The sequence below is a fragment of the Octodon degus genome, unplaced genomic scaffold, assembly GCF_000260255.1.
Source record: "Octodon degus isolate 3935 unplaced genomic scaffold, OctDeg1.0 scaffold00266, whole genome shotgun sequence".
NCBI lineage: Eukaryota > Metazoa > Chordata > Mammalia > Rodentia > Octodontidae > Octodon > Octodon degus.
In genome coordinates, this window is record NW_004524842.1 from 29,249 (window position 1) to 48,228 (window position 18,980).

General features: G+C 42.9%; 1 protein-coding gene across 2 annotated transcripts; it reads left to right on the forward strand.

Annotated features, from left to right (window-relative positions):
• The first annotated feature begins 3,890 nt into the window (after positions 1-3,890).
• On the forward strand, positions 3,891-9,845 carry CUNH11orf52 (chromosome unknown C11orf52 homolog). 2 transcript variants are annotated; one of them, XM_004646377.2, is made up of 4 exons: positions 3,941-4,067; positions 7,939-7,976; positions 8,733-8,794; positions 9,028-9,845. In XM_004646377.2, the coding sequence occupies exons 1-4, from the start codon at positions 4,036-4,038 to the stop codon at positions 9,274-9,276; spliced, it is 381 nt and encodes a 126-aa protein (XP_004646434.1). In that variant the 5' UTR covers positions 3,941-4,035; the 3' UTR covers positions 9,277-9,845. The 2 variants fall into 2 exon arrangements, with proteins under 2 accessions (XP_023562370.1, XP_004646434.1); XM_023706602.1 differs by lacking the exon at positions 8,733-8,794 and having other exon boundaries at positions 3,891-4,067.
• Positions 9,846-18,980: the final 9,135 nt, after the last annotated feature.

An 18,980-nucleotide genomic window follows, 5' to 3' on the forward strand; every position in this document is an offset into this window, starting at 1 on the left:
CTTGTTTGTGCTGCTCGCTGTTCCGTGGCCTAGAGGATGGGATGGGTGGGAAGGAGCTGGTCAGAAAGCTCCAGCCAGCTAGACAGAAAGCTCCTGTTATGGGTGCCCAACGTCACAGTATCCTGAGCTCACACTTGGATGCTGAGATCATACCCGGAAGCTGACACTGGCTCCAGATCAAATTCCTAGCCATAATTTTCTCACAATGCAACAAAAGAAAGAATGATCCTGGGAGGGAAAAGGGATATGCCATCCAAACAGCCCAGAGGGCTCTGTCTGAGCTGGTGATTAGAGACACAAAAACAAGGGTCTCCAGACTGTCTGGTCCTTTTTGGATAGGGGTTGGGAAAATGGTTTTTGGCTGCAGAGAGAGTAGCCTAAAGCCCTGGAGTGAATCCTTTGTTTTCCCATACTAAGGTCTGCCTGCTAAAATGGTCACTGACTCTGAGGGACTGAATGTGCACATATGGAAGCACTGGTACTGTAGCCTCTGGCCTCATCTCTGAGCATGGTCGTCTCCCCATCCTCTGCATGGGGGCGACCCACTTGAGAAAGCATTTGCCTCTGATTTTGGAACATCCCAAAGAGAGAAATCACTGTGTTACCCCACCTAATCCAAGACTGAATGCAGGGACCTAAGGTTCTTATTGTGGTGATAACTGCCAGGCAAGCCTCCCTTACAAATAGTCTTGATTCTAGGGAGCTGGTAGATTTAGGAAATCCTGGATGTCTGTCACCATATAGAATTCTTTACAGTCGAGAGCGCGTGTACATGTATGAGTTGGGGAGTGTCCCAATGACTTGCTGTTTTCCAGACTATATATAGAGATTTTTTCTTAGGGTGTGATGAACACCTAAAATTCTTTTGCCAAGGTGATTACATTTTAATTTGAGGGGATTTAGACCCTCTTGAAATTCTGGTAAAAGCTATAGGTCCTTTTATCAGAAAAATACACATACCCTCAAATTTAAAAATACTATTTAAATAGTTTCACACAGTTTTAGAAATGCATTCATGCCCCTCTTAGGGATTTGTGGACCCCCAGGATAAAAATTCTTCACTTCAGGAATTTAATTATTGTTTAAAGGATTAACTGCTATTAAAAATAGAAGCACAACTCAGAAAAATAACATTGACTCTACTCAACTGTTTGCTCAATAAATATTTATCAAGGCCCAAGTAATATAATATGGGGTTATATATTATGAATATAAATTACAAAGATCATAGTCTTGTTATTTATGCTGAGGAATCTCAACATCTAGTTGATTAGACTTCAACCAGAACAGCTTCACACTGATGTGCTTTGTTCATTCTCATTTATTCATTTTGGGGTTGGAGATTAAACCCCCAAATGGGGTGCGGCACACGCTATGTACATAGTCTACCACTGAACAACATCTTCAGTTCCTGAGGTTTTCTACAAGAAAGAGTTCCTAAAGAAGAGAAAATGTGCAAATCTCTGGTTTAATCCAAATCCCTACACCATTTAAATTCTTTTAAGGTTATCAATCAACTTTTTTATTTTTATTTTTATTTTTTTGTGCCAGGGATGGACTCAGGACCTTGCATTTGTCTGACAGGCACTTATGCCACTGAGCTATCTCCCTGGCCCTCAATCAACTTTTTTAAAAATTAATTTTATTGAGAAACAAATAGCAACGAGACAGTTTCAAAACTGATTAGTAGGACAGTTGCAATAATTAATACATTGCATATTGTTGTCTTCATAATGGTTATTCATAGTACAAGATGCAGACATGATATCCTGCCCAAACACTATTAGTACAAATCTTTCTTCTCATTGAATTAAGAGAAGTAGCTGTATATTTATCCTAACTATTTTGTATATACAGATACAAAATGGTCCTTCATTTATATCCCCCTTTTTCGTTTAGTTTTGTCAGAGATGGGTATTCCATTGCCATTTAAATATTGTAGGTGTGTGAATTCAGCAAAATAATCCAATATACTCCAGTAGTCCATAATAGCAGTAGTTATCTGTAGGATGGCAATGTCAGAAGTTCAATCAACTTTTTTTTTTCTTTTTTTTTTTTTTGCGGAACCAGGGAATGAACTCAGATCCTTGCGTTCGCCAGTCAAGCTCTTATCCTACTGAGCCATCTCCCCGGCCCCACAATCAACTTTTTTTGAGACATTTTGAATGATGGAGAATTTAGAACTTCATAAAGTAGTTCACTTTTTTCTCTTTTTGAACATAGTTGATGAATTCTTCCTTCTGTTGAGCCAAAATCTGCATTTCAATAACTTTAGCACTTTGATTTTGCTTATGTTCAAAAAATAAATATACTCCATCTTCCACTTGAGAGTGCTTCAGATATTTAAAGATACCCGTTCTGCTCCTTGGAGCTTGCCTGCTTTCAGACAAATTGTGCCTCATTCTTTCAGCCATATCTTCCAGTGCTTTCTGCACCACTTACTACAGACAACTTTCTTTTGAACACTGGTATTTGACAAAGTAATTTCAAATTCAGCATATAGAACTTACATCATTATTCCAGGCATTGACTGACTAGTACAGATTTCAGTGGAATAATCAGCCCCCTAATTTATCACTCTACACTCCTATTAATGCTACCCAAAGTATATCAGGTTTTCTACCGCAAATGCACTATTGTTTATGTGGAGCTTCTTCGCATCTAAAAGTATCTTCCCTGATTTTCTGTAAGTTATAAGAGTGGCTGGAAAGAGGCCAGATTCTGGAGGGATTTGTGAGACAGGCTGAGAAGTCTGAACACTTTTCTATGGGTAAAAGGACATTCTGAACGGCCTTTGAGCTGTAGAGGTGGAGCAGGTAAAAAGATGCAAAGGACACAGCTAAGGGCAAATACAAAAGGTACAGGGAGAAATAAACAATAACTGGGGTACAAGTTGATAAAGAGGCTATGTCATGTGATAATTAGTTGAGAATTAAAGTAATAATAACAACAAAAATAGCTAAGGTTTCCTGAGAGCTTCCCATTAGTCAGGTCCCAGACTAGAGCTTTATTGCGTGTACTTTATTTGATCTTCATAGCAATAATAATACTGTTATTCTTATCTCCAATTTGCATAAAAAGTTAGTTCAGAGCCCAGGGTGCTCTGTGGAGGATAGGCAGTTGAGAAGGACATTAAAGAGGAGGTGACAGCACAGAAAATAAAAGTTGTGGGCTTTTCACAGATTCTTCTAGAGCTCATCTCATCTACAAGGGAATTTGTTCAGCTTCCTGCAAGCTGCTGTTGAGTGTGAACCAGTCTAACTAGGAGTCTTTGGAAGAAAAAGCCAAGGGGAGGGATGAGACTTTGTAGTACTGAACAGAGGATCAGGAAGCAAGTGGTCAGGAAGCGCCAAGGCCGCTCTAATTACAGAATCGTCTGGTTTTATACCTGGAGGGAGATAAGATAATACATTCAGTTCTTTCACTGTACAGTCCTAGAAACCTAGGCACCAAGAGTTTAATCTGTTTGCCCACATTAATTTCAAAAGTAAGGGAGAACAATGAAAGGAATCCACTTTTATAAATTCCAGGTTCCGTGAGACTCTAGGACTCGAACTCAGATTCTGGACAGAGGTCACCCTGGCACTCATTCCTTGGAGAGTGAAACCCCAACGTGGGTAGTGCTTGGCAAACGTAGAAAAGATTTTTTTACTCCATTGTGGAGGATCAAAGAGTGTGACATGCCGAGAAACATTCCCTAAGGAAATCCAGAGCCCTTTTCTATCTCAGGTTTCTTTTTACATTGAAGCTTGAAACTCAAAGTCCCTGCCTTCATCAAAAGCAGCTTCACATCCCAAAGGTGAGCGAGCTGGTTCCGTCTCACCTGCAGCGCTGTGTGCCTTTCTGTCATTGGGCTGGGAACAGTCCGCTGGGAATCGTTCCAGCAGGTGCCTTCCAAAGTCCAGCCTGTTAGGTTGAAATCTGACACTGACAGAGATCGCTGGGAGCTGAAGAGGAAAGCTAAACCCAGAAGCAGGAAATGCACAAGGTTCTTTACGTCGAAAAACAGCTGGGCTCCCTGGGAGAGAGAGCGCCATGGGAAACCGGCTGTGCTGCGGGGCAAGCTGGTGAGTAGGATGGAGGGCGGAGGGCACAGGCCGACTGGCGTGCACGGAGGCCCCGAGAATCAGTCAGTGCCTCCCCGCCGCCTTCTGTGCCTGGCGCCTCCTGGTTCCAGCGCCCGAGTAGCACCTCCTTCTGTGCTTACTCCTTTTCTGGAACCCACAGAAAACACAGCGATGCCAGCTGTTTGTAAGTGACCAGGGCGGGGCTGGAAGAATGAACTGGCATCGTTTCTCTTTGCTCCCTTGCTTTTCTTTCCCTTTTCTTCCTTCTCTTCTTCCTCAGATAATAATAATTGCAGCCCTTGACAGCTTTCTATGTGCCAGCCACTTTACAATCTCATTTAATTTTCCCAGCACTTCCTTGAGTCAGTGGTCTTATTCTTTATTTTTGTGGTGCCAGGGATTGAATTTATCCCTGGCCTATTTTTTACTCTTTATTTTGAGACAGGATCTCACTAAATTGCCCAAACTGGACTCAAACTCATGATCCTCCTGCCTCAACCTCCCAGAGGGCTGAGTTCACAGGCCAGCACCACCACAGTAGCCCTCCATCTGCTCCTCAGAAGGGATTGGTGTGGGGGACCAAACCTGTAATCCCAGCACTCTGGGCAGCCGAGGGAAGAGGATCACAAGTTTGAGTCCAGCCCCCCCAAACTGAGTGAGAACCTATCTCAAAACCAAACAAAATAAATAAATAAATAAATAAATAAATAAATAAAAAGGTCAGAGGTATGGTCCCTGGATTCAATCTGGCATGCCAACAAAACAAAAATCAAACAAGCTTGTTGAATATCTAACAGCTAGTCTGACAAGGTCAACAGAGAGCCTAGTGTAGAGACACTAAACCAGCCATTCTAATCAGCATTATTTTTTTCCTCTTGAGATACTTACTAGGATTGGATAAAAATTATTCTCCATTTTTTATTACCTCAAAAACACACCATTCACTTCAAGATAGTATGAAAACTGGATATTTTTATTGTAATATGTTTCTCTTCTTTCTTCCTTTTTTTTTTGGAGGGGTGGGGTGGGGACAGTACTTGGGAATAAATTAGGGCCTTCATACACCCTAGCCCTATATTTAGGTTTTTTTTTTTGTTTGTTTGTTTGTTTGTTTTGTTTTTGTTTTTAAACAGAATTTTATTTAAATATTTCTTTTTTCTGGTGGGACCAGGGATCGAACTCAGGACCTTGTGCTTGCCAGGCAAGCACTTATTCCACTGAGCTATCTCCCCAGCCCCATATTTAGTTTTGAGAAAGGATCTCCTACTAAGTTTCTAAATTGCTCAGGGTGGATTTGAATTTAGGATTCTCCCACCTCACACTTTCAGAATGCACCATGCCCAGCTTCTCTGCTGTTATTTGTAATAGTCAACAATTTTGTTGTTACATAGAATACATATAATATTCAAAAATTTGAAAATTTATAGTATTTGAAAGACAGAAAGTACAGAGCAATCGTAAATATAAATATCCAGGGAAGACAGAAACATTTTAGTACATTGTCATGTTATTTTATTTTATTTTATTTATTTTTATTTTTTTTTTTTTGTGGAACCAGGGATTGAACTCAGGCCCTTGTGCTCACCAGGTAAACCCTTATTCTACTGAGCTATCTCCCCGGCACCTGTCATGTTATTTTTAAATGTGCACATTTTTATCCCAATATATATAATTGAAGAATAAAATTTTCCATGCCAATAGGTATTTTTCCAACAGCCTTTTCTTTATTGCAGAACCAGGAATTGAACTCAGGCCCTTGCGCTTGCCAGGCAAGCGCTTATTTTACTGAGCTATCTCCCCAGTCCCCAACATTCTTTTCTAAGTGCCTACACCAGTGACTGGATGTGTCATTATTTTAGTCAATTACCAAATATTGGATATTTTCTATCTTTTCATATTTATAAATATTGCCACAATAAATATTCATATTTGCATAAGTATTATTATTTCTTATTATATTAATTGATACATCAGAAAGTATATACATTTATGTTTAGTGCTTGTTTTTGAGACAGGGTCTTACTATATATAGTCCTAGTCTTGCACTCACTATGTAGCCCAGACTGGCCTCACACTTGCAGCAATCCTCCCTCGTACTGATCTTATGGGTCTGTGCCAACAAGCCCAGCTTGCAATGCTTTTTATTTTTTATTTTTATTTTTATTTTTTCTGTATTTTAGGGAAGGATGTACAGGGTGTTCAGGGTCTCACAACTAGATCGGACTCCTAGCGATCCTCCTGTTTACAGCCTCCCAAGTGCTGGGATTACAGGCCACACCACCATGCCCAGTGTCCGTGTCTCAGTGCGCCCTGAGGGTGGGGCCAGCACTGCAGTGCTTTTTATACTTACTGCAAATTTCATTTTAGAAGGATTGGATCAGTTTTTATACTTACTACCACTGTAATAGTGTCCATTTAAGTTTCTTAATTTTGATCTAAAAATGATTTCTGCCACTCTATGAGTACTCTGGGTTATGTCCAGGTATAGCACAATATCCAACTTAGGAAAAGATTCTGTTCACTACAATTGGCTAGCCCTTATCATATATTTTAAAATTAATATTTTCTCTGTCCCTTTAAATGGAAATAAGCAGGAAGACAGTAGTGACAAGAGGCAAGGAATGAGAAGAATCTCTATCTCCTAGGACAAGGCTGTGATAACACAAGGCACGTGCCATGTGCTTCAGTGGCACAGGAAGAATCTCAAGGGCACACATATTGTCTTTTTTTGCTGAAGCGCTTACAGCATTTGGGTGGATACTAACTGCTCATACCTCTGCAGGCTGTACAGCAACCAAAAAAATCACACCAAAGCACAGGTCTCTTGCAACTATATCTGAGGAAATCCTCAGGTTTTTTCCTACAGCCAGTGAGAGTTAAAAGTCTTTTTCACTTTATTTTTATTTATTTATTTATTTATTTTTGGCAGAACCGGGGATTGAACTCAGGCCTTTGCGCTTGCCAGGGAAGCGCTTATTCTACTGAGCAACCTCCCCGGCCCCTTCTTTCACTTTAATTAGCAAAAAAAGGAAACTTCCTGAGAAGTCACACAAATAGGGTTCACGCTGGTGAGATTTGGAAATGTACTAGCAAGAAAAAGCATCCCGAGTAAGTCCCAAACTATGTAGCCTATTTCCTCAGACTAGAATTGTCTTTCTGGGCATCAAAGTGTTGACAAACACTAGACACACAGGCTCCATCCGGGACCCCAAGGGCTCAGAAATGAACGCGAGAGGGCTGCTGTGCACTGAGGACAGGATAGCTGAGTCATTCACCAAATTCAGTGTTTCCTGTTCTGTAGCAAAGTGCTCCAAAGGACATCAAAGGTTAAACATCTCTCACTTGCTCTCCTAATTAAAAACAACGGGGGGGGGGGCGGGGGGCTTAAGGGGTCCTAACTAGTTAAGCTGCCCTGATTGTGGCAGCTTGTATGTCTTCCAGAATGAAAATCCCACGCTACCAAAGATCCAAAAAATAGCATCAAAGAAGCACCATGAGGGTCTCTGGATCCAAGAGTGTCCTATTATTTGGCAGGTTTCCCTTAGCCTCTGCTGGGATTAGCTTGTTAGACAATCCCAGAATAGCCTTGCAGCCAGCTACCTCTCTGGCATGTAAGGAGGGACTGGTTGCCTACAACTGTATTTTGAGCTTGGTTATGTCAGTTGTACCACTCTACTTTCCAGAACCATTCATCTGGGAGAAATGTGGTACCTGAGGCAAATGCTTTTTGGGCTGAACCTGGCTCAAGGTGACTCTTTAGGGAGGTGGAGACAAGTCATCCCAATGTTGAGACCACAAAGCAAACACTGAAGGAGGAAGGATAGAGACCAAGCTCTTCCTGCACATGGGTGATTTCTTTTTCCTATCGCAGGAGCAGCCCATCATCTCTCAAGAACAGAAACAAAACAGGTAACTTTAAGGGGGAGGGGACATGCAGGAGGAGTGGCCTTGGAATGGATAAAGGGTGACAGCACCGAAGAGAGTCTCAGCCCTGGGACCCGTGGATCCTATCTTTCTCATTATCTTAGAGTGGCCAGGTTGGTCCTCATTCTTGCATTCATCCAGCTAATATTACTGAGCACTTACAGTGCACATGAGCCACTCTGTAGGGTCCCAAGGAGGCAGAGAGCTGCAAGGGGAAGGACCGGCAATCAGAGCGCTTGGAAGAGCTGCGGTTAGGTTTGACAGGTACATTTACTTAAATCAGTAACTGAAGCGTTGCACAGTAGTATTATAAGAGATGAGTACTAATGCTGCAGGAGAATGAGAGAACTGATGGCAAAGCGACGCAAGTTTACAGGTTAGTGGACGAGGGAGAGGAGGACCTTATAAGCAGAGGAATCAGCTCCTGCAGAGGGCGACTGACTGACTAAGGGGCACACGGGTGTGGCCCAAGCACTTATAATTATGGTGGTGACGGTCTGTTTGCTTGTTATCTCCCCTGGTAGAGTGTAAGCTAAGAGTCTTTTCTATCTCATTAACAGGGGACAGAGCCTGGCCCCTGATAGGTTCTCAATGTATATTTGTGGAATTATCTTTAGGGGCCAGTGAAAAGTGAGGAAAGGAGGCAGAGAGACTGATCAGAAGCCAAGCATGCTAGGTTAACAGAGATTTGAAGAGGGCAAAGAAGAGAGAAAGGATTTAAGTTGGATTTCTTCCCTGCAGGGAGCCAAGCAAGATGCACACTGAAGACACAGCAGCACCAGCCTCGGCAGAGTAGCACCAAGGTATCTGGCTCGCTGGCCCCCCCCCAGGGACTACTCAAACAAGGGGTCCCAGTTACGCAGCTTTTCACCCGGAGACAGACACATTTCAGTTACCTGCAGACTTGGTTTTGCCTGGCCTCCTCTGTCCTCGAAAGGGACAAAGCAAAGGGACATCAGTCTAACTGACCCAGCTTTGGAGGTGAGGGAATTTTCCTCAAGTCAAGAATTTTCCTTAATTCTGTGATTCCTTTCAGGGCCATAAATTAACAGGACATATGTATGAGCAGGGGTTACAGAAGCCTGCATTCCCAAAGAGGAGTCAAGACCTGGCATCCGAAGAGAGCAACTTACATTACGCAGACATTCAAGTGTACAGCCGTGCCCAGCCCCGCTCTGCCAGCGAGGTGAAACACCTGCAGTTAGAAAGTGCTACCGAATATGCCACCCTTTACTTCCCCCAGGCCACACCATGCTATGACAGCAAGAATGGAACTTTGGTGTGAGTCTTGGGGAGGAGGCACCCGTCTCCGTCATCTTAAGCACTACTCCTGCGCAGAGGCCTCACTGCTTTGGGGAATTTGATGGCAACCCAACGATGTTAAGCTTAAGGAATTCAAGGGCACTTGGAAATGTAGGTGTCCTTATTCTGTACCCAGGCCTCTTATTTGCCACTGTTCTCTTGGAGTTGTGGTTGGGTTAGCTATGTGTGGAGTTCCACAAAACGATGCTAAGTGGGATGTTCCAGAAGGTAGGTCTTTGACCTCTAACATAGCTCAGGCCTTCAAGGGCATTAATGTTCCTAGTTTTTTTTTTTTTTTTTTGGTGGTACTAGGGATCGAACTTGGGACCTTACGCATTCTGATATTTAGCAACCATCTCTGGATTGGGCAATCTCCTGTGGCTGAGTCAGGGGTCCTAGACCTCAGCAAACAAATGGTTGCAGAACTGAGGCCCAGTGGAAGCCTCTCCGAACACTGGCCACAAACACCTTCGAGCTACCGTTACTAACCAACCGGCTGGACAGATTTCTAGCTCTTGCCTGTCCAGAGTGACTTGCATCAATAAACGTCAAGAGAAACTGGCCGGGTTCGTTTCCTGGGAAGAGGTTTTGCAGCGGGTCGTCACTGGACAAAGTCCGTGGGGCGGGATCCAGACCAATGGGAGCCAGTCCTTGGGACGGGGGCGGGGCCTGGGCTCCTGGGGGCTGTACGCGGTCCGCAGGTGGCCTCGGCCGGTTGGAGGCGGGGCCTGGAAGGCAGGGGGCGGGATCAAGGCTCACTGCCAGCGTCCAGCGGCTGCAAGCCTGCCGGGCTGGAGCCAGCCTCCGCGTCGCCATGGTAGCGGGAACGCGGCAGCGGCCGCTGCAGACAGAGCAAACACAGGCGGAATCCAGAAGGGCTGGAGAGAGAGGTGTGTTGAGCCTGGCAGACCCGTAAGAGGTAGGTCTTGAAGGGTGGCCATTCAGTGGTTGAGCAACCGGGTCAAAACTGCGCACGTGCAGAGGGGCGAGGTGGGGAAACGCGACCGAGGCAGAAGTTTCACGGTCTGAACTCGCTCTCAGTCTGGTAGGTCCTTTCTTGGTATGTAGTTCCAGCTTCAGACTTTCAGAGCCTGGAGACAGTAGCGCCGCACTTCGCTTGTCAACCTGTACACCATCCAACACGCACATCGCTGTCCCTAAGTTGGGCCCTAAGAAGGGTGACTCCCTGCGGATGGGCCGGGATGGAAACACACAGGCTGGTAATAATATCAACCTCAGAGACTGCTTGTGAGAATTTAAAGCACTGCAGCAGTACATACCACGCAGTCAAATGTGTGTGTGTGTGTGTGTGCGCGTGTGTGTGTGTGTGTGTGCGCGTGCCACTACCATCCTCATTGTCTTCACTGCTGCTTGGCTTGTTCTCTGGCACGGACCTGGTTAGTCAGTGCAAGTGGGTTCCTAAGAGTGGGCTGAACGACCGACCGCCTTTACCACTAGTTGGAGCAGCTCTGGGGCCCAAGAATTTAACTATTTCCAAGGGCTATTTACCATTTACCATGCAGGTCGAATAAGATGGTGGAGATCATAATACTTGGTATACGTAAATTTCTGTGTGTGAATTCTGCCTGTCTTTTTTGGGATAAAACGGAATTTCTGAGTATGAAAAGGAGTAAATGCCAGAAGCAGAACTCCAAGGGTTCTCCTGTGATCCTTGAGGTCCAGGTAGAAGAGAAACAGATAGGGAAAGTTTAGGTAACTAAAGTTTACTGCAAAAACTTCAGTAACTAGATTTTATAATGACACTGTGATAGTCTAGGGGGATTGCAATATTTTAGGCTTGATTTTCAGCTCACCAGGGTCCTATTTCTGTTACTTCAAGACAAGCTAATTTGGTAGATTTGGAGGAGGACCCTGACCTCAACAGGTTGGTTTAACTTTTGGGGGCTTCACCCCTCATTCTGCACATTTGCACATTCTTTCTTTTCCCATTTTAAGGTGGCCCTGACTTGCTCTTCTAGGGACTCTGAAGATGGGCACAGAAGTGGTTGTGAGATTCTGTAACACCTTGCTGCCAGCAGAGCCCTCTGTAAGTTTCTGGTAAGCTGTGGAGAGGGCATTACTGGGATTTCAGTGTAGTTTTTCTTCTGGAGGAGTTCTCCGGCAGGGCTCAGATCCTAGAACAGACTTGTTAATTGGTCCTCATTTCTTACTTCTCCTGTGGAAACTGTAGCCCACTACAGCCTTGATTCATTGTCTTTCTGGAATTAACAAAATCAGGCATAGATTGAAAACTTTATCAACTAAGAATATATACATTGTTTAAAAGATTCAAAGGTTTTTGTAGAAATAATGTGTGCTAATTATAGAGCATTTGAAAAATATTGCAGGGGCTGGAGAGAGAGCTCAGAGGCATAAGCACCTACCTGGCAAGCACAAGGACTAGAGTTCAATCGCCAGCCCTACATGCCATATGGTCTTGGTCTGGATGTGGGCACCTACCATGTGGCCCTGGAACTGTCTGTTATCCCAGCACTCAGGAGGCTGAGCCAGGAGGATCTCTGCATGTTCGAGACCAGCCTGGGGGCTACAGAAAATGAGCACAAAAAAAAAACCCTCCTCAAACTATGAGCTAAAATAAACCTTTCCCCCTTTAACTTCAAAAAAAAAAAAAAAAAGAAAGAAAGAAAGAAAGAAAGAAAGAAAAGAAAAGAAAAAGAAAAAGAATGAAAAAAATGAGCACAAGGCCAGCCTGAACTGCATAGTGAGACTCTGTCTCAAAAAAAAAAAAGGAAAATATTGCAAACTATGATTAGGAAGTAAAAACTCAGCAAGGCACAGCTGAAGAAGCCTGAGACAGGAGGATGGCAAGTTCAAGTCCCACCTGAGCAACTTAGTGGATCTTTATCCCAAAATGAAAAATAAAAAGGACTAGGGATATAGCTCAGTGTGAAGGCTCTGATTTCAGTTCTCAATTCTGTAAAACAAGCAAGCAAACAAATAAACAAAAAAATCAACCCATAAGTTTCACATCCAAAAGCAAACATTGCTAATATTTTAGAATACACCCTTCCAGTCATTTTTTCTGTAAATGTTTTACATGAGATCATATTACATACAAGCTTTTAACTTTCATCTCTCTTCACATCTATTAATATAAAATTATTTTTTTTATTTTTCGGAGTCAAGGGCTTTCTATGTAGTTCAGGCTGGCTTTGAACTCACTGTGTAGCCCAGGCTGGTCTGAACTGTTGGCAATCCTCCAGCGTCAGTCTCTGGAGTGCTGGGATTACCTGTGTGCCACAACTTCTGGCTTAAAAAATTTGCTTTAATGAGAAAAATATTTGGTAGACATTATAAGGGCTATAATTTCCTTGACCCAACCCCTTGTTGAGTCCTCTCATATTGCAAATAAGTAATTTAAACCCACTTCAAAGGATCTGAACATTTTAGTAAATTTACCTTGCAAAAGAAGAATTATGATGCCAGATTGTGTATACCCTTCAGAGGAGAGCCAAATGTTAGTTGGAAGATAGACAGGGCTTAATAGAAATTCAGATACCTCATGTAATGAGACTCTAGGTGCCAAAGAAAGATTGTTTTGGGGTAGTGTAATTAGTAACGTGGAACCCTGACCTTCCAGAAGTAAGAGTATGGGGCTACTTAGTGTTTTCCTACTAGAGAAACTCTGGGGTCAGTTCCATAGTGTCCACCAGATGTCGCTATCTTGTTCTAATTCTCACCCCCAAAATAGCTGGCAGATAACTTGAAATGTGAATTTTAAGAATTCATTTAGAAATATTTATATATCTGCTTTGGTACAGTTTTTTTTAATGCTACCATCTGGTGATTGGCAACGTCCTTGTCTCTCACTGTTCCGTCTCATCTTTCCCTTTCTACCCATTCGTCTGTCACATTTACTCTGTACTCCGCTTCCCCATCCTAATGTGGAATTCTCAGTCTTACTAGCTTTTCCTTTACTATTTTTTCCTCCAGTCTTGTTTCTTGCCTCTGTGTGTCATTTGTGTATTTATGTGCAGCTCACTTTTTTGATAAAAGAATAGGACTTTGCATATAATAATGTATACTAGGGGGCCGGCCAGATAGCTCAGCCGACTAAAGCACCTGCTTAGGCAAAGCGCAGCGGCCGGTGCAGGGACCAAGGTTTGATCCTAAGTGTGCCGCACCGGCCCCGAGATGACGATTGAGACTGGGCGTGGTGGCGCGTACCTGTAATCTCAGCACTTAGGAGGCTGAAAACAGGAGAATCACTACGAGTCCCTGAGTCCAATCTATGTAGTGAGACCCTGTACACCCTGTAGACCCTGTCCTAAATTCATTTTTAAAAAAGTATAATAGGACTCAACATATCTATAATGATCATTTTTTAATGAAAAAGTACATGGCTGAAAGAGAGAAAAATATAGATGGACACCAAAAATATTTATATTTGCTTGAGGATATACAAAAAGAGATAAAATTCAAATTAAACTACAATGAAGTCCCAAATGGTAGAGTATTGGACATGGTCATCATAGATCTTTGAAATTTAAAATGACACTTAGCCAGGCAGTGAATATTCACTGAACACCTACTGTGTCCCAGAAAATATTGTTGGTTTTAGAAACAAACCAGTAATAAATCATACAAAAGTCCTTGTCCTCATGAACCTCTGGGGGAAAGTCATTAATAGATACATGACCACGCTGTCAGGTGTGCTGGTGGCCACCTGTAATCCCAGTATTTGAGAGGTTGAGGCAGGAGGATTGTGGCAAGTATGAGGCCAGGCTAGGCTACATAGTTAGTTCAAGGCTAGTCTTAATTAGAGAGACCTTATCTCAAGATACAAAAAATAAACATGGGATAGGTTAGATAATGGATAATATCAAGAACAATAAAAACATCAAACCCACATGTACAAACATTGTATTGTCTCACTAGTCTAAGAACCTGAAAGAGTAAATAAAATCTGAAAGGTACAACAGATAATGTGAAAGAGAAAGAATCTGTTCACAGGGAAGGAAAAACTGGGATGAAGAAAAAGACAGGAAAGGGGGGAAAGAGATATATTTATGTATGTATGCAGGATGGCTTGGCTAACTGTACTGCTGATTTATGCTAGTCTACAGAGGGGAGCAGTTGATGCTTTTTTCCTTATTCTTTTTAATTTTTCATAACTTTTTCTTCTCTCTCTCTTTACCAATTTTGCATGCTTATACATGGTAATCTGAACAACCAATATGAAGAGAACACAGGTGCAGGGGCTGGGGGTTTGATCCCCGGGCCCGCCATGCTGGCTCTGCCCCTGGGGCGCGCTGAGACTGCAAATGAGACTGGGCGTGGTGGCGGGCGCCTGTAATCCCAGCTCTTGGGAGGCTGTAAACAGGCGGATCACTAGGAGTCCAATCTAGTAGTGAGACCCTGAACACCCTGTAGACCCTTCCCTAAAATACAAAAAAAAAAAAAAAAAGAAGAAGAAGAGCACATTATGCAATGCAGCAACCATTGTCTAATCCCTATTATTTTGTTTAATGAAGCTCTGTATCATTTCTAATGTTTTTCCTACTATTTTATATTCTCTTTAGATAATGGAAATAAATAAATAAACCAGACAAAGAGGTCTAGAAATGTTGTAAAAGTAGTAAGACAGTAGTAAGAAAAGTAAGTTGAGTAGTAAGAGAAGGTCAAAATGCATAAGATGACATATAAGTAAATACCTTCAGGAGAAGCAAAAATAAGCCGTGCTGAATGTTTGAAAGAGAGCTAAACCAAGAGGGGCCAGAAAAGAAGATATAGCTTAATGCTATAGTGTTTTCCTAGCATGCAGAAGACCCTCAGGTCGGTTCCCAGCGTTGCAAAAATAAAAATGAAAAACAGTGGTCAGAGGAGTTTTATAGAGGAAGCAGGCCTTGAACTAGGCACAGTGAAGATACGGGAGGCAGAAGGTGGTGCACGGGAGCGTTCTAGGCACAGGGTCGGTTGTGGAAGCAGGGAGTGAAAACACATCTCATAAATACATGAGTTAATGAGGAATCTGGTTATCTGCACAGAGTTTAGTTCAGAGTAAGCCTGAAGAGTGGGATGAAGTTTTTATCCGGCATACTAAAAGGAGAGCTTGAAGATATTGGGCAGGAGAACAGCAAGATGAATGTATTGTCTGGAGAAAATTAAGGCGGACAGGGCTGGTGAGATAGCTCAGCGGACGAAGCGCCTGCGTAGACAAGCTCAGGGCCAGGGATTCGATCCCTGACACCACATGGTGAGATGGCCCCACCCCCAGGTGTGCTGAGCTGGCAGCTGAGACCAGTCCCTGGAATCCCAGCGCTGGGCAAGCGGAACACTGGAGGATCACTAGGAGTCCAAGCTGTGTAGCGAGACCCTGTACCAAATACATTAAAAATAAATAAATGAATAAAGTGATCATCGCCTGGCAAGTGGAAGTCTGGAGATAGCAGGTGAGGGTAGAGCACTTGTTCAGCATGCACAAGGCTCTGCGTCTCATCCCAGCCCTACAGTAGATAAGGAAGGAAGAAAATTAGTAAAGGCACAGCTTGGGCACCGGGATATGTTTGCAGCCTTCGATGGTGAATATGAGCTTTCTTGTGTATTTCTATGCTGATGTCACTGAATGGGAATGTAATGGAAGCTGTAGTCACATTACTCTCAAGGAACTCAGCTAATGTGAGAAATCAGAGGGAAGAATAAGAAGCTGTTTCAGAGGGTCACTTAACATCTTTGTATTGGCAATTTTAATTACTTGTTTATTCAAATTGCTTTTCTGTGTAGTCATGAATGATTGCCCATAATAGATGTGTTAAGTTTTTCATAGGTGTGAATTTCACGCATCTTAGTTTTACGCCAAGAGAAGTCACAGGCAATATTTTCACCAAATGACAGTTTTGTTTAAGGCTCAAATTCTTACTTAGGGAAATGTGTTATTGTATTTATTAACAGAAGGGATGGGTGTGTTGGTTAATGTTTCCTCCAGAGTCATTCATTTATTCATTCATCTAAAAACATTTATGAGTGCTGTCATGTTGTAAGCATTGTATAAAAAAATCCTACAAGGATTTCAGGAGTGCAGTACTGTTATTCCAGGATTCTCTTCCTTTGTATGTTAACAAAGAAAAACAATTCATGGTACTTGTGACCTTCAAAACATATGTATATTGATGCTTATTACAGGACTTGACTCAGTTTTGCTTTTATTGCCATTGTACTAGATATTAGGACAGATTTTAGTTTGTGGGGGGAGAGTCTGCCATTATTGTCAAAATAACGCAAGACTGAAGAGGTCAGATAGAAGTTTAAAAATCAGACGGTGTGGCAGAGAGGCACAGAAAGCAGTGCGCTGCAATTTTTGGCTTCTGGGCTGAGTGCACAACAGGCCCGAAGCAGTGGAAGTTGTTCCAGCCACGCAGGCAGCTTGTACTCTTCCCCACACACGCCCTGCATGGTGCTGATCGCTGCCCTAGTTAGTCCCAGTGCTTTCAGCTGACCCACTTACTCTCCCTGTCTTCCACCGATGTCACAACAGGGCGACATGCACAGAATGGAATTGTAAATATCAGCGTTGCTTAGAACTAAAGCTCAGTTCTTCACGTGGGCCACTTTCTAAGACAGCTCGTAAGTGCAGCAGACATGCCTTCTGAAGAAAACAGAAATAATGCTGATTGGCCCAACAGGAATTTTGTGCTTTTTCTAAGCATGAGAGGCATATTATAGGTGAACTAGTCCAATTTTTGGAACATCTCACTTGCTGTGCAGGGACAATAGAATAGAGTGTTTTGCAATTATAACATCTATATTTAAATGAATTAAACTGAAATACCATTACAGTTTTAGTTCCATGGTTGCATTAGTGACATTTGAAGTGTTCAATAGTCACACCTGGGGCTGGGGATATAGCTTGGTGGCATAAGCACCTGCCTGACAAGTGCAAGGTCCTGAGTTTGATCCCTGTACTGAAAAAAAAAAACCCTCAATAGTTACACCTACCTAGTGGCCTCTCTATTAGATATCATAGATGTAAAATGTTTCCCTTCTCACTGAAAGTTCTAATACACCCTACTGTTCTAGACTATGTGATTGCTATAGTCGCAGGCTTGCTAGAAATAGTGTATTCTCTGGCCACTTGCCCTATAATAATGGTGTTTACCAAGTCACCACAATTCTTTCCTCATTCCCCAGCATGCTGTGAAGGGCCATGCTAAACGTCACAGGGCCGGTCCTTGGAGGTCTTTGATTTCAATCTTAGGTCCCATATTGATTTGATGAGTAGTTATGAGCATCTAGCTTTGTTTTCTTCATAAGAATTAGAAGCGGACCAAATGAGATTTTTTTTGGAACTTTACAATTCAGCTGTTTGTTGAGTGAGCCTTTCCTCAAACGCATTCAGCTCAGGGAACTTATTTTGACCAAAGAGGTTGCCGTCTGAGAAACAGCGACCTCTTGGCATAGGTGACAGTCAGTGGGCCTCTCTCTGATGTCTGAGTGTGTTCTGCTTTGTGTCTAAAGCATCATGGGCTCTCACCCACTCAGGATCCTCCAGGTAGGGCCCACAGATTGGATGCTTTTGTTTTGTGTCATGCACACAGATGTGTTGCATGCAATTTTTGCTGATTAAAAATTTTAAAAAACGCTCTTGCTATGCCACTGGGGATTGAACCCAGGGCCCAGCACATGTTAGATAAGTGCTCTACCATTGAGCTACCACCCCAGCCAGCAAGTTTCATGCCTTAAAATATGCTTTTTTTTTTTTTTTTTGCGGAACCGGGGATTGAACTCAGACCCTTGCGCTTGCCAGTGAAGCGCTTATTCCACTGAGTCATCTCTCTGGCCCCTAAAATATGCTTTGTTGCATTAACATATTCCTACATCAGTGACCCTCCTGATGGTGCTATACCATGAACTGAAGAAATGGCCAGTGGAATTCCTGGCAGCAAAACTCCCCTCCTCGATTATGAAGTAGGGGGCTCTCTGACTTGTGGACTGCTCAGGTTCACTTTGATCTGGTGTCACAGCTTTTTCCCCCCTTAGCCAGAATTGAACCTACACTACTTAACCAGAAGCACCTATGCAATGTCTGTGCCGTCTCTGCTTCCTGCCTGTGGTCAGAGGTGGGTGTGTATTTTTCCACAAGGAGTTTTATGTGTAGCAGCTTTAGATGTTCAGAAAAGATAATGCTGGCTGGGTGCTCCAGGTAAGGATTTCCCTTTTCTCTAGTGATCCAAAGAGAAGGGTGTTAGGTTAAATAAGACCCATAGCTGGCTGTTCTTGCTAAGGTAATGGGGTAGGGGAGGGAAACTGGGTCTTTGGAACAATCTTTTAGTCATTTATCATTTGTATTCCTAGCTTCTTGAGCTGCCTGTCAAGGACCAGCTGTGTCCTAGGGCAAGGGCCTGACCTTCTGTGAGCCTTGACACTGTAAGCCCCTCCCTCTCCATCTGGGACAAAAAAAGTAGAATATTATATGGGTGTTCTTTCAGCCCCCAGTTTTCCTATGAAATTAAGTTTTCACTGAACATTTAAATGGTTAGTGTTCTTAAAAATAATTAGGTGATGATGTATAGTGTGCCTGGGGAGAGTCACATAGAGAGAAAAAAACATTTTTTCAGGCTTTCACAGAGAGCAAATTGGTCAAGCAATGGCCGTGACTCATCCTCATGTCAGACACTGACAAAAGGATGTACAAAAGGTGGTACAGGACTACAGGATAAATCCTGAGAG